The sequence below is a fragment of the Typopeltis vanoorti genome, chromosome 18 (assembly GCF_054136105.1).
Source record: "Typopeltis vanoorti isolate ZY-2024b chromosome 18, IOZ_Tvanoo_1.0, whole genome shotgun sequence".
Lineage (NCBI taxonomy): Eukaryota > Metazoa > Arthropoda > Arachnida > Uropygi > Thelyphonidae > Typopeltis > Typopeltis vanoorti.
This window is the reverse complement of record NC_143566.1, coordinates 29,046,081-29,059,845: the sequence shown is the minus strand read 5'-3', so window position 1 is coordinate 29,059,845 and position 13,765 is coordinate 29,046,081. Positions and strand designations below refer to the sequence as shown.

At 33.0% G+C, this 13,765-nt stretch overlaps 1 protein-coding gene across 1 annotated transcript in view; it reads right to left on the bottom strand.

Annotated features, from left to right (window-relative positions):
• Positions 1 to 13,765, bottom strand: part of LOC150096575 (gamma-soluble NSF attachment protein-like) — a 130,381-nt gene that overhangs the window by 31,063 nt on the left and 85,553 nt on the right. Inside the window, exon 7 of the mRNA XM_090407841.1 lies at positions 11,604 to 11,674. Within this exon, the coding sequence (XP_090263967.1) occupies positions 11,604 to 11,674 (71 nt within the window). The remainder of the gene's footprint in view (positions 1 to 11,603; positions 11,675 to 13,765) is intronic.

Here is a 13,765-nt window from a genome sequence, read left to right as displayed (position 1 = left end):
CCTTCATCTTTCCTACCATTGCTTGAGCACCATCTGTACAAATATCAATACACTTCTTCCAACCGATTTCCTGCTTTGTAATATAATTATTAATACAGTTGAATATATCTTCTCCGGTAGTTTTTTTTTTTTTTTGTAGATATTAGCACGAGTAAATCTTCTTCAATACTTTTATCAAATATGTAACGAACAACACTAGTAATACAGCAAGTCGATTCATCCATTTGCATTGAATATTCATTGCAAAGTCTAAGTCGATGAATTAGCTCTTTCTCTATGTCAGCAGAAAGATCTTTGATGCAGCGTGAAACAGTATCATTTGATAATTGTACTGCATCTATTTTTTTTAGCAACCTGCTCATTTAACATGCATGATACAGTGTCTTTCACACAAGGCTTAATGAGCGTCTCACCAATTGTATGAGCTTCACCATTAAGTGCAATGTGGTAGCTCACGCGAAAATATGCCTCTGTTGCATTTTCAGTTGTAGCAATTATAGCCATTTGAAGTTTAGATTTTTCTAGCAAGTCACGTCATCTCTTAAACAAAATTTATATCTTTTCCTTTGTACTCAGTGTGTTTCGTTTCGAAGTGCCTACGAAGTTTAGCTGGAGTCAAAGAACTGTTTATTAGTATTTTATTACATAAAACACACATTGCATCAGGAGCATATGTATTGCCAATACACATAAATCCATAATTTAAATAACTTTCATGGTACTTCTGTTTTGGTCTGTTCTTAGATGACAATTGTTTTTTAATATTAGCTTTTGAAGAAACCACAGTTTGCAATTCCATATCTTCTCCAATCATACGAGTAGATGTGTTAGCAGAAGTACTTGCTCCTCCTTGTGTTAAAGTTCCCGTCTTTAAACAAGAATCCATGGGTATTTTTTCAATAATATTCAAATTCCAATATTTGTCAGAGCTATAATAAAAACAAATAGAATTGTGTTGTAAAGGTAACTTTAGTATGAAAAACAATAAGATTATAAATAAGAAATGTTGAATAATATAAAAGTAAATAAATAATGCAAAAATAGTAAAAACAAGACTGCAACACACGAAAGTAAATATGAATTGTAACAATACTTGTAAGAAAAGTACTAAACCATGTCAAATAATTTAAAAGCAATTATAATAAGAATGATTTGATAAAATATTCAGTAACAAAAATTAAACAGATCGAAATAAATCAGATATTAATTATAAAATTAGTTAAAAGATTAAGAATTCTTTTTTAAAAGCTGCCACGCCTACTCTCCATATATGGGAATAAAAAGGTGTTAGCTGATTTTTTTTTTTCGAGGGCCCGGTCCAACAAATTTACTTGTAAATACCTTTCCAAAATTTTTTAAAGTTCATACATTAACATAATTATTAATAATTAATTGTGGCATAATCATAAAGAGTATTAGTACACTTATGTATTCGGTGTGGCATGTTGACAAATATAAAATTATATTTAAATTAGTTATCAATCACCGGGACTAATGAAATCTTGTAGCATGTTGTAGCTTCCTCAGGCAAACATAATTAAATTAATTTGTGCTTATTTTCATTGACATCCCATTCTGATCACCAAATATATTTATAATATTATAAGTACTTAGGAGTGAATGCAGACTTTTTCTCCTGTGTGCTGGTAGTTTTCCCCTCCTTTTGTACATCCTGGAGATCTTTGTAGGCTTGAGGTGGATGACTCACTATCTGTTCCGTCACAAACATCTTCAATAGGAGATTTCTTAATACCAAAATTAAACAAACCCCTTGTCTCTTATTCATATTAGATTTTACATCTCTATTCCTATTACTTTTTAAAAAAATCACAGCACTCCGGTTTCAGAACAAGCACTTACACACTCCAATGCGAACTTGCAAAGAAAGTATTCAGTATTAATAGATTTGAGAACTAGATACAGAGACTACTTTGATCTTCAATTTCAGTGGAAAAATTTTGTTTACACTTCCTTGCTGATTGGTTACTGACATTTTCAACGCAGATGTTATTTCGTTCAGTTTTGAGAACAGGCTGCCCATTGTTGTAATCAGCTTGCAGGCAATTTTTATGATCGGTCATAAAGGGCAGTATTCTCTTTCCCAATTGTTGAAAGATTCCGATGTGTGAAAATTAACGATAATTAATGAATATTTCCATGTTTAAAAAAATGCTGCTTGGTCACTGACATTTGCTACACAGATGTCATTTCCTTCAGTTTAGAAAATTTGTAGAAATTATATAATATAATATATAATTTCAAAATATAATTTGCTACACAGATGTCATTTCTAAACTGAAGGAAATGACATCTGTGTAGCAAATGTCAGTGACCAAGCAGCATTTTTTAAAACATGCAAAGACGACCCAAAAACATCGTAGTTATTAAGAACTTAATTTGCACTATACATTTATATACCCTAGTTTATTTCACTATTTTTATGTGTTTTGTTTTTAATAATTAACATTTGACAATAAATGTTTGTTTTTTTCTTAACGTTTAGATTTACTCATTTATTTTATTTATTATTTATATTTACCTACCCTACAAAACTATCACACAGGAGAAAAAGCCTGCATTCACTCGTAAGTACTGTACTTATAATATAAATTTTTGGTGATCAGAATAGGATATGTCAATGAAAATCAGCACAAATTAATTTAATGATGGTTTAATTGATGTTTAGTTATTAATTAATAAAAAGTAGCTAAGTTACCAATTATTTATTAATTAATATATTACAAAATAATCAAGGTGTTCCGTGAAATTTTCAGGATTTGTGAAGTGTTCTGTTGTAGAAAAAGTTTGAGAAACCCTGCCTTAGACATTGTTTTACGCAGGATTAAAAAAAAAAAAAAAGGGGCTATACAGAAGTCATTACAAGTCGCAGAAATTGTTTTTGGAATCCATTGTTTTGAAGTTGATTAGAGATTCTTGATTACTGATAATGTAACAATTCTTTCCTGATAACTTTACTTTTAATATGATTCTGCCACTTAAATTGTTAAAACTGTTTTGAATACTGTCTAGTATACTGCTAATTTGATGTATTTTTTATTTATTACCATCAAATTCATTACTTGTGTGTGTGACGAGCATAAAACTATCATTTTATTCTCTTTATTTGGCCTATATCATAATACAACTACTTGAAAGTGAAAGCTAGAGAATTGGGAGGAGACCATCATATAAATAAGGATAGATACAAAAATAAATACAAGATAAATAACCAAGGCTTTTGATCCTATGTCAGTCTTCACCTTCTTGTAGTGCACTATGCTATTAAGCATCCACCTGAACAGTGAATGAACTTGATGAAACTTAGCTGATCAAATTCTATTCTGCACTGGCTTAAACCACAGACAAACATGATGGTGCAACATGATGAAATATCACATTGGTTGGGAGGCTGCCCATTTAAATAAGGCTTGCTATTTTCATCGCCAAATGAGGACAAATGGTGAATAGTCAGCTACTGGAACAACCTCAAATTCAATGGAACTAAAGACAAGTGTCATCAACAGTAGAAGCATCAAAGAGAAAGTGGTGAAGCAAGCAAAGGATTCATGGAAATACCATGTCAACATAGATGGTATTATTGATACGAAAAATCACGTACCATCTTCTAAATAACACTATGTCATATTCGGGCAATAGTGATAAGTAAAATGAAAGGAACATCAATAATATTCAACAGTAAGGCATGAAATTAAACTTCTTCAATGGAAATCAAGTAGAGCAATATAAGAACGTTTCAAAATAGGTAATTGGACAAAGAGACTTAATTGTGACTACAGTACAGTCTCAATACAAGATTCTAATAAAAAAGTAGAGGAATTCTGAATTATTAGAGAGGACCATTAGAGAACTAATGGATATGAAAGTGAGACATGAATCTCGGACACAAAGAAATGTTTTCAGACAATTTGTAAAAGAGTAAAAACAAATAATGGCAACTTACTACTGGATTCCTATTAGTTGTTAAGTCATTTTCCAACCTAAAGATATACATGAATTCTCATGGAAATAACAATAAATAAGAAAAGTTATAGTCTAGTAACACTTTATAGTCTAGTAACATCTAGATTATATATAGGGATTTTACATAGAAAATTATCACAATTTTGTTTCGAATAGGATAAAAGTGAATTAACTGAAAAGAAATATCTAAGAAAATTTTAAAATGAATCAAAGTCAAGCTGGTTTCAAAGGTTAACTTAAAGTTGCTTGATTCAAAATATACAAATATAGACAATATTGATTTGGATAGACAAATATTATTAGCAAAAAAAGTGAAAGAGTTTGAAAAAAAGAATCTAACTGTAGTGCTCCAATTGTAAAGCTAAAGAAAATATTGAGTCAGCAAAGTGAATTAGAAAAATTGCTGTGTGTGTGTGTGTGTATATATATATATATATATATATAGAGAGAGAGAGAGAGAGAATATACTTAAGTTTAACTCAGCAGTTAAAACTGAAGATATGGAAAGATTGATGTAAGTCATCTTTTGATAGCACCTGTAACACAAGTGCATGCTATCTCCATTCTTATGCATGATCTATATAGATCACATTACGAAAAAAATGACATGTAACTTGATATCAAAATCAGATTAACGCGTTGTTTACTTTATGCATATAACATTATACTCCTAAATAAATCCCAATCAAGTCTATAAGATTTCAAATTGAACTGAATAATAACTTCTTTAAAAACTCAGCAATAAAAAGGCAGAATTTTCTTTTGAAATGCCTATAGTCTCAGCAATTTCATGCACTTTGACTCACTGATCATCCAATACCATATCATGCACTGATCAATGATTTCTGGTGTTGTTACACTTTTTGGACGTCCTTCATGTGGATCATCTTCAAGGCTGGTACGGCCACATTTAAACTCAGCAGCCCATTTCTTAATTGTTGAAAACGAAGGAGTGTCCATAAGCTTTTATGAACTTCAAATGAATTTCTTTTGGCAATAAACCTTCTTTTACAAAGAATTTTATAACTGCACGATACGCAATTTTATCCGTTTCAAGGGATACAGACAACACTTTTGCTTCAGACAGCTGTATAAAACAAACTAATTGAGAGAATGACTTGCAATTTTATCTGTTTCAAGGGATACAGACAACACTTTTGCTTCAGACAGCTGTATAAAACAAACTAATTGAGAGAATGACTTGCAATTTTACATGGATGCTTATGACAGATGTACCAACTTAGAAAAAAAAAATCTTGCTGATAGTGTTGCCACCTATGATCAAGGCCGAGAACCTTTTAGACTATCCTCATATTTCCACCAGCTTCAAAACTTGATATTAAGTTATCTGGAAAAATATTGTCTAGAATATATCCAAATTCTTGTATGGAAACAAATTCCGACGATGAATATATCAAAGAGAGATAAAATAATAATCAAGGCAATGCTCTAAAAGAAGCCACGGAAAAATCAATTCGTAGGTTTCTTGAGGAACCTGAAGAAATAATATCAAATCCGAAGACACTGAAGGCCGAATTTTCAGTATTTGAGGCAACCAATAAAAGAACAAAGAATTTAGATTTATTATTTGATACCCTGAAAATGATAAAACCAAGTTCAGTAGTCAGTGAGAGAGAGTGTTCTATTTCAGACAATCTTGTATATAGAATAAGAACAAGATTAAGTAATAGTTCAGTGGGTGTTTTATGTTTTTTGAAATCATATTTCCTGAAAAAAAATACTAAATGAAATAAAAATTTATAATTTGTATGGATTTTAATTATTTTAGTTTTTTTTTATTTATTTGGTTTTGTATAGAGTATATTTTATTGTTATATTTTTATAGTTCCATAAATATTAAATAAACTGAAACATTTTAAAAGTATACATTTTTTTACTGTTTTAATTATAATTTTTAATGATATTTTAATTATAATTATATATATTTTTTTGTAAAAATTCGAAAACTGATTTTTTTCAAAAGTCCGTTTTTGTATAAACCCTACTTGACATGACTGGCATTCAAAAATTTGCAAAAAGTTAATCTAAAGGTGACGTGATCACTATGGGAAGGGATAACAAAACAGATATTTAATGCAAGGATTGCAGGAAAGAGATCCAGAGAAAAGACTAAGATCTATATGTCAATGCAGTCAGAGGAGGAGTTCATTAAACATTTCATTGTCATGAAATTCCTGATAACCTTGGCAGGTATAAAAGATGATAGTAATACATGAAAGTTTACATCATTACTAACTTTCTGTCAACCATTTTCCTGCAAATTAATTTGTCAGGAGTCCAATATTGTCAAATCTTATATTTCAATCTTCTAAGACACTTTTATCAATCCACGAAGAGTTAGTATTTCTCTGGATCATTTTCCTGCTATCCTGGCAAAGAAACACTCGTTTTGCTAACCTTTCTGTTTAAGTGAACATACCACTGCAGATTAGCTCTGCTCACACATTCCCCAATGCTAACAATGGCAAGTACCTTCCTAATATCTTCATTTCTAATGATGCTTCCCCTGATGCCGACTGTTCACTCCTCTAATAGTTTTCATGAATCCCACATCTTTGATCAAATATTTTATTTCTAGCACAACTCTCAAATCCATAAGCTACAACTGGTTTGAATGTAGCTAGTTTAGTGTTTGACTTCATTTCCTAATAATACCAGCTTTGCCAATTCTGTTGTTTATTTCCATATTTAATTTGCCACCTTCACTAAAAATTGTGCCTAAATAAGACATTAGTTGTTCCATAAGTTCTCCATTCAGGAGATGCAACAAATGTTTTCAATGTTTCTAGCTAATTTGGTTTACTGAGAAATAACTGTGCATTATTCATCATTCTGTACAAGTTACACATATACACAGTTGAAAAATTATTTAATTAAGATAAAGAATTTTTTACTTGTTTACGTGTAACTTATACAGAATCTGCCTATTTTCATCTTCTATGTCTTTTTATTGCTGATTCTTAGATCATATTTATTACAGACTTTATTCAGTTTAGTTACAGACTTATACTGGTTTATTTAACATAATAGCATCATGTGCATAAAGTAAAGAGCCGAGCTAAATATCTCCAATCAGGTTTAATACCACTTTCCTTCATAATGTGATTCATACAGATAATGAATAACAGTGGAGATAATGTACATCCTTGTCTCACACTTGTTTTAACATCAAATAATCTTCCTGTACTTCCTTTGATTCTAACTGTAACCTACAACTCAAATATAGACTATTTTGTTTGATGTAATGTCCTCCTTATACAACATAACTAATGTTTTGAATGGCTTGGCATCTTGTCATATGCTTTTTCCAACTCTACAAACCATAAGGATCAGTGACACATTTCCAGGATTTTTCAACCATAAGCTGCATAACTGAGAGGAGACCTCTACATAGCTTTTAAAGGAATGCAGAGAACAGACCAGGGCTTCTGACCTAATATCCAATTCTCGCCTTCTCGTGGTGCACCCTGTTGGGTATCTACCTGGATACCCAACGAACGAGGATGGGCTGGCAATTTGGGATTTAGCCGACCAAACTGTATTCTTATTGGCCAAAACCAATATACAAAATGATGGTACAGCATGACAAAATTTCATGCTGGCTGGGGTGTCGCCCAGGTCAACAAGGTCCCCCATTGTTTTTGCCACGAAAACAGGGTGAACAGTTAAAAGTCAGCTACTGGAACAAATCCTAAAACACACTCCAACTCAACATCCCAGAGATGAAGATCGGTACTATCAACATAAGCGTGAATGGCAAAGAAATGGAGCTAGCTGAAGAATTAGATAAGTACCAGATCGACATAATAGGGGTGACTGAAACAAACAAAAAAAAAAAAAAAAAACTGGTGAGATCTTTCTGAGCAATAAATACAAAATGTTATATTCAGACAATGACAATCAAGGAAAAGAAGGAGTAGCCACAGTATTCAACACAAAATGTGAGGCTAATCTTCTTGAATGGCAGTCAGTCTCAAGTAGAGTAATGTGGGCAAATATGAGAATGGGGAACTGGATAATGAGACTTATTTGTGCCTATGGATCTACTAAAGTAGAAGTGGAGGAATTTTTTGAGGCTTTAGAAAAAGCAACTGACACAATGAAAAAGGAAAATTTGGTCCTTGTTGGGGATCTAAATAGCAGAGTAGAAAATGATTGTCAGATATACAAAAATATTTTGGGAAAATTTGGAGAAAAGAGCAAAGCTAATAATAATGGCAAATATCTGTGAATTTCTGCTCAGGACATGGACTGGTTATTACTAACACCATGTTCCAACATAAAAATGTGCACAAATTCACATGGAGAGAAGATGCAAGGAATAAGAAAAGTCTAATTGACTATATTATTGCTGACAGTGGGGTTTTCTCCCTGGTGCAGGACACCAGAGTGTACAGAGGATTTGAAATTGAAAGTGATCACTATTTAGTCTTGAGCAGGATAAAATTGAATATCAGATTGAAAAGAATAACATTTAAAAAAAGTTTTAAAGCAAATAAAAGTTGAGCAGCTCTCAGATGTGAACTGTAGACTAAAATACACAAAGATTATTGAAAAAAAATCAAAGAGTTTGAGAACAGGAATCAAACTTTGGAGATTCAGTGGCAAACTCTGAAGAAAACATTGATTGATTCTGCCAGAGAGGAATGTGGTGAGGTTGTCTGCAAGGATAGAAAAATCAGAACTACATGGTAGACACAGAAAGTTAAAGAAGAAAGCATATCAAAAGTTCCTAGCAAGTAAGTCAGCTTGTGCTCTTAGAGAATACAGAGACAAATGTAAGAAAACTAAACACTGTGTAAAACTAGCTAAACAAAAGTCATGGGAGGACTTTGGCAAGAACATAGAAAATAAATATCAAGGTGGTAAAATATTCTGGAGGATGTTGAAGAAGCTTAGAAATGGAGGAAAGATATCCTTGAAATATGGAGTAATTACTTCGAAAAATTGCTAAATGAAACAGTGATAGCAATGGTAAACACTCAACAGTCAGGAATACATATCCATACTTGAAGTAGAAAAAGCCATCAAAGGCTTGAAATGTGGAAAGGCAGCAGGAGTAGATGAATATTCGACCAGAAATACTGCAGTATGGTGGTATAAGTCTTACAGTGGCTGCACTGCATAGCCCAGAAGGATAGACAGAGGGACGAATTCCTGATGATTAGAGTAGAGCTCTAATAGTACCCATATATAAAAAAGGGAAATAAAACTGAATGTGAGAATTACAGAGGCATTTCCCTGTGTGTTCCTGGCAAGATTTATGCAAGTATTCTTGAGAAACGGTTGAGAAGAATTGTGGAAGAAAAGCTTAGTGGAGAACAAGCTGGACAAATAGAGGGCAAATACAAAGATCTGTATTTAAGTTCTGGAAAAGACATATGACAAGGTGCCAAGAGAGAGGCTATTCAATACGCTACAGTTATATGTTGTCAATGGGGCATTATATCAAGCAATACTTAGTCTTTATTTGAGTTGTAAGTCAGCAGTTAGAATTGAAAGAAGTACTGGAAGATGGTTTAATCTGTTGTGAGACAAGGATGTACATTATCCCCCCCCCCCCCCCGTTATTCATTATATATATGGATCGCATTATGAAGGAAAGTGGTATTAAACATGATATCAGAATTGGAGATATTAATGTCAGCTCTTCTCTTTATGCAGATGATGTTATACTTCTAAATAAATTCACTACTACAAGTTTGCGAGATTCCGACTAAATTGAATAATTGTTGTAATAGATATGGTATGAAGGTCAGCAATAAAAAGACAAAGACAATGAAAATACGTAGAATTGTTGAAAATATCAACTGCATTTTGAACGGAGAACCTGTGAAACAAGTAAAACATTTCAGCTACTTAGGCACGATTTTTAGTGAAGATGGTAAATTAAATATGGAAATAGACAACAGAATCAATAAAGCTGGCATGGCAGGAAGTCAACTGAATAAATTCATATGGAATAAGAGAGAAATTAGTCGGGACACTAAATTAGCTGTATACAAGACAGTGTTCAAACCAATTTTAACTTATGGATCTGAGAGCTGGGTCAGAAGTAAAACACTTGACCAAAGACTAGAGACCACAGATATGAGAGTCCTGAGAATGATTAGAGGGGTGAACAGATAGCATCAATGGCAATGTCATATTAAAAATGAGGATATTAGGAAAGAACTTGACATTGTCAACATCCAGAAATGCGTTAGCAGAGCTAATCTCAGGTGGTATGGTCACTTAAATAGAATGGGAGAGGAAAGATTAGCAAAACAAGTGTTCTCTGCCAGGTTGGCAGGAAAACGACCCAGTGGAAGACCAAGATATAGGTGGATTGATACGGTACAAAGTGCCTTAGACGATAAAAATATAAGATCTGATAATGTTGGAGTCTTGACAAGTAACAGACTGATTTGGAGGAAAATTGTAGATAGGACGTTAGTAATGATGTAAATTTTTCATGTAGTACTATCATATCCTGTACACCCCTTGAGGATACATGTCAGGAATTTGATGATGATGATTGTTTTAAAGTGAAAATCTGATCCCGACCACCTCTATTTGGCCTAAACTCAGTTGCTCTTTACAAAGTCCAACCCCGTTACAAAATTTTTCTTGGTCTTTTCTCAAGTATGCTTGCACAAATCTTACCACAATCTGTTAGAAAATTCCTCTCTAATTCTCACATTGTTATATTTCCTTTTTTTTATAGATGGTACCACAAGAGCCAATCTGGAATTTGACATGCTGACCAGGCCTTCTGAATTATGCAGTGTAGCTGCTGTAATTTCTGTAAAAACTATTGTACTTCTGTATTTGAGCAGTTCTGCTGAAAAGTGATGTATTCCAGCTACCTATCAACATTTCAGATTTTTGACAGCCTCTTTCTACTTCAGGTATTGATATGTACCCATGAAAGCTTTTCTCATGAACATTGTCGTAGTGCCATGCTGTCATTGCTCGTTTCATTTAACAATCTTTCAAAGTAATTACTCCAAACATCCATAATATCCTTATATTCAGTTTTTACATCCCCTTTATCATCTGATTCCTTTTACAGTACTCTTTCCCCCATTTCTAAGCTTTTTCAAAAGACTCCATAACTTCATGATAATTATCTTCTCTGTTTTTACTAGTCTTTCCAAACTTTTGTTTAGCCACTTTTATACAGTGCTTCACTTTCTTATATTTTTCCCTCTATTCTCTGATATGTCAGAGAAGAGAGAGATACTTTTCAATCTGTTTTCTTTTTTTCCTTGACTTCCTCTCTAAATTCCTGAATCCACCATGCCATTCTGATTTTTCTATACTGCATCATGTGATTCTCTGGCTAAATCAGTCAATGTTTTCTTCAGGATCCGCCAATGAGGCTAGGGAGATCTTGGAGAGCTTCATCAGGACCCACATGCTATTGAAGTATGTGCAATTTAGGTTACTCTGATATACAGTGTGTTGCCTAATACTTATTTCAAGTGTATATATAAATAAGTGTATTCAGAAAACATTCTTCAATTTATACTTCTAAAAATAGGTGGATTCTGTTTATGTAAAAAAAAAAACAAAAAAAAAAAAACATTACATTAACAAGCAAATGTATACTGATTTACCGTTTTAATTTTACCATCAGTCTTGAAACTCTGCCCATATATTCAGCAGCTTGCTTTGGGCGATCTTCTATCTTAAGAAAGAAGAGCAATTATCACTACAGAATATTTGTGTATGAAGTACATTTATTAAATATGCATCTTGCTTCAATGGAATAGTTTTTCGAATTTCAATGTTTAATAAGTTAGTGAACTTTGAACTTAAAGCTAATGAGCAAGACAGCAATTTAAGAAAAACATTTACATCTTTGTTTTTATTACAGAGCACAATAACTCATCTAATTATGGTTGAAAAAAATTTGGTAGTTCAGTGTTCACATTTCTAATATGCTTTCTATTGAAAATATGTATGCATTATCTCTCCTCCTCATCCACCCACTCTCCAAAATTATCCAAATTTAATTGCTGCCTGGTTTGTGGACAATTTTCAAACTTATTTTTTTTTAGCTACCAGCAGTCTGGGAACATCACTGGCATGTTTTATTTATTCCATTTCTAAATGCAGGTCTTCTCACACCAGCTTATATCTTTTGTAAGAGGAATACGACTAATGCTGACTAACTTAGCTCTACATGAAAAATGTCTTATCCCTACTGCATTGTGAGATGAGATCTCTTTACATGGAGATGTAACAGAAACTGCTCAGCCAGAATTAAATCAAACACATATCTATGAAACTCATTTTATCATCAAAATTAATAGCATCAAGTAATTACTGAAAATATCACTGGACTTTTTTTGAACAAACAAAGAAAAAAAAATTGCAGAGCAAAGTAATCATATATGAAATTCAAACTTAAATTCTGTTATTACTCTGGTCTGGAATTTCATACCATAATATTTAATAATTAGTAACTTATTTTATAATATGCTGTATAGTGCAGTGATCAGCGATAGCTCTAATAACCATCTCTGCTTAGAGGTCTGAGCAGTCTCCTAAGATTGAACATTATATTTACAGAACAATTCTTGAATGCAAATCTCTCAGGGCAATCTCAAGCAGATGCAGCATCCACCCACTGAATTAGAAACTTTGCAGAAATCAGTCCAATCCTCTTCACAATTCTGTGAGATATGGGTCAGGAATAGCCTTTATTAAATGCTTTGGTCAATTGCTGCATACAGGAAGTTTTGTTTGTCCGTACAAGCCTTCTTAGATGATGGCTGATCTTGTTGCTGACAGACTGTCTTAGGAACCACAGCTACATCTCTTAAACAAACGACATGGGTCATTTTTCCAGATTAAACATCCGAGATATCTCACCTTTGGAGAAGCCAGTCGGCTCTGCTGTTTTAAAAATTGTGGCTCCAGCCAGATGGGCATTCACTCTGAAAAATCCTTTGTTTCTCCCATTGAGATCAACATTATTGATGATTACTGACCAGCAGCATTCTCAAGTAGTTGCCTAGAACATGTAGTGATGCATAGGTATGTTTAAGTATATCTGAATAAAGATTTCTAATTCAGTGGCCAGTATGTGTATATAATAATTTCAAACTCAAACCAGCTTCCAGGTCACTTCCAAAACAAGGTACTTTCATTTCATCATTCCTTTATATGTCAGGCTCAACAGACATTTAGGCCAAATAACCTAGTTTCTCATCATCATCATCAAATTCCTGACATGTACCCTCAAGGGGTGTACAGGATATGATAGTACTACATGAAAAATTTACATCATTACTAACCCTATCTACAATTTTTCTCCAAATCACTCTGTTACTTGTCAAGACTCCAACATCATCAGATCTTATATTTCTATCGTCTAAGCCACTTTGTACCGTATCGATCCACCTATATCTTGGCCTTCCTGTTGATTGTTTTCCTTCCAACCTGGCAGAGAACACTTGTTTTGCTAATCTTTCCTCACCCATTCTGTTTAAGTGATCATACCACCCGAGATTAGCTCTGCTAATGCATTCCTGGATGCTGACAATGTCAAGTTCTTTCCTAATATTCTCGTTTTTAATATGAGATTGCCATTGTTGCCATCTTTTAATGCCTCTAATCTTTCTCAGGACTCTCTCATATCTGCGGTCTCTAGTCTTTGGTCAAATGTTTTACTTCTGACCCAGCTCTCAGAACCATAAGTTAAAACTGGTTTAAACACTGTTTTGTATACAGCTAATTTAGTGTTCCCACTAATTTCTGTCTTATTCCATAT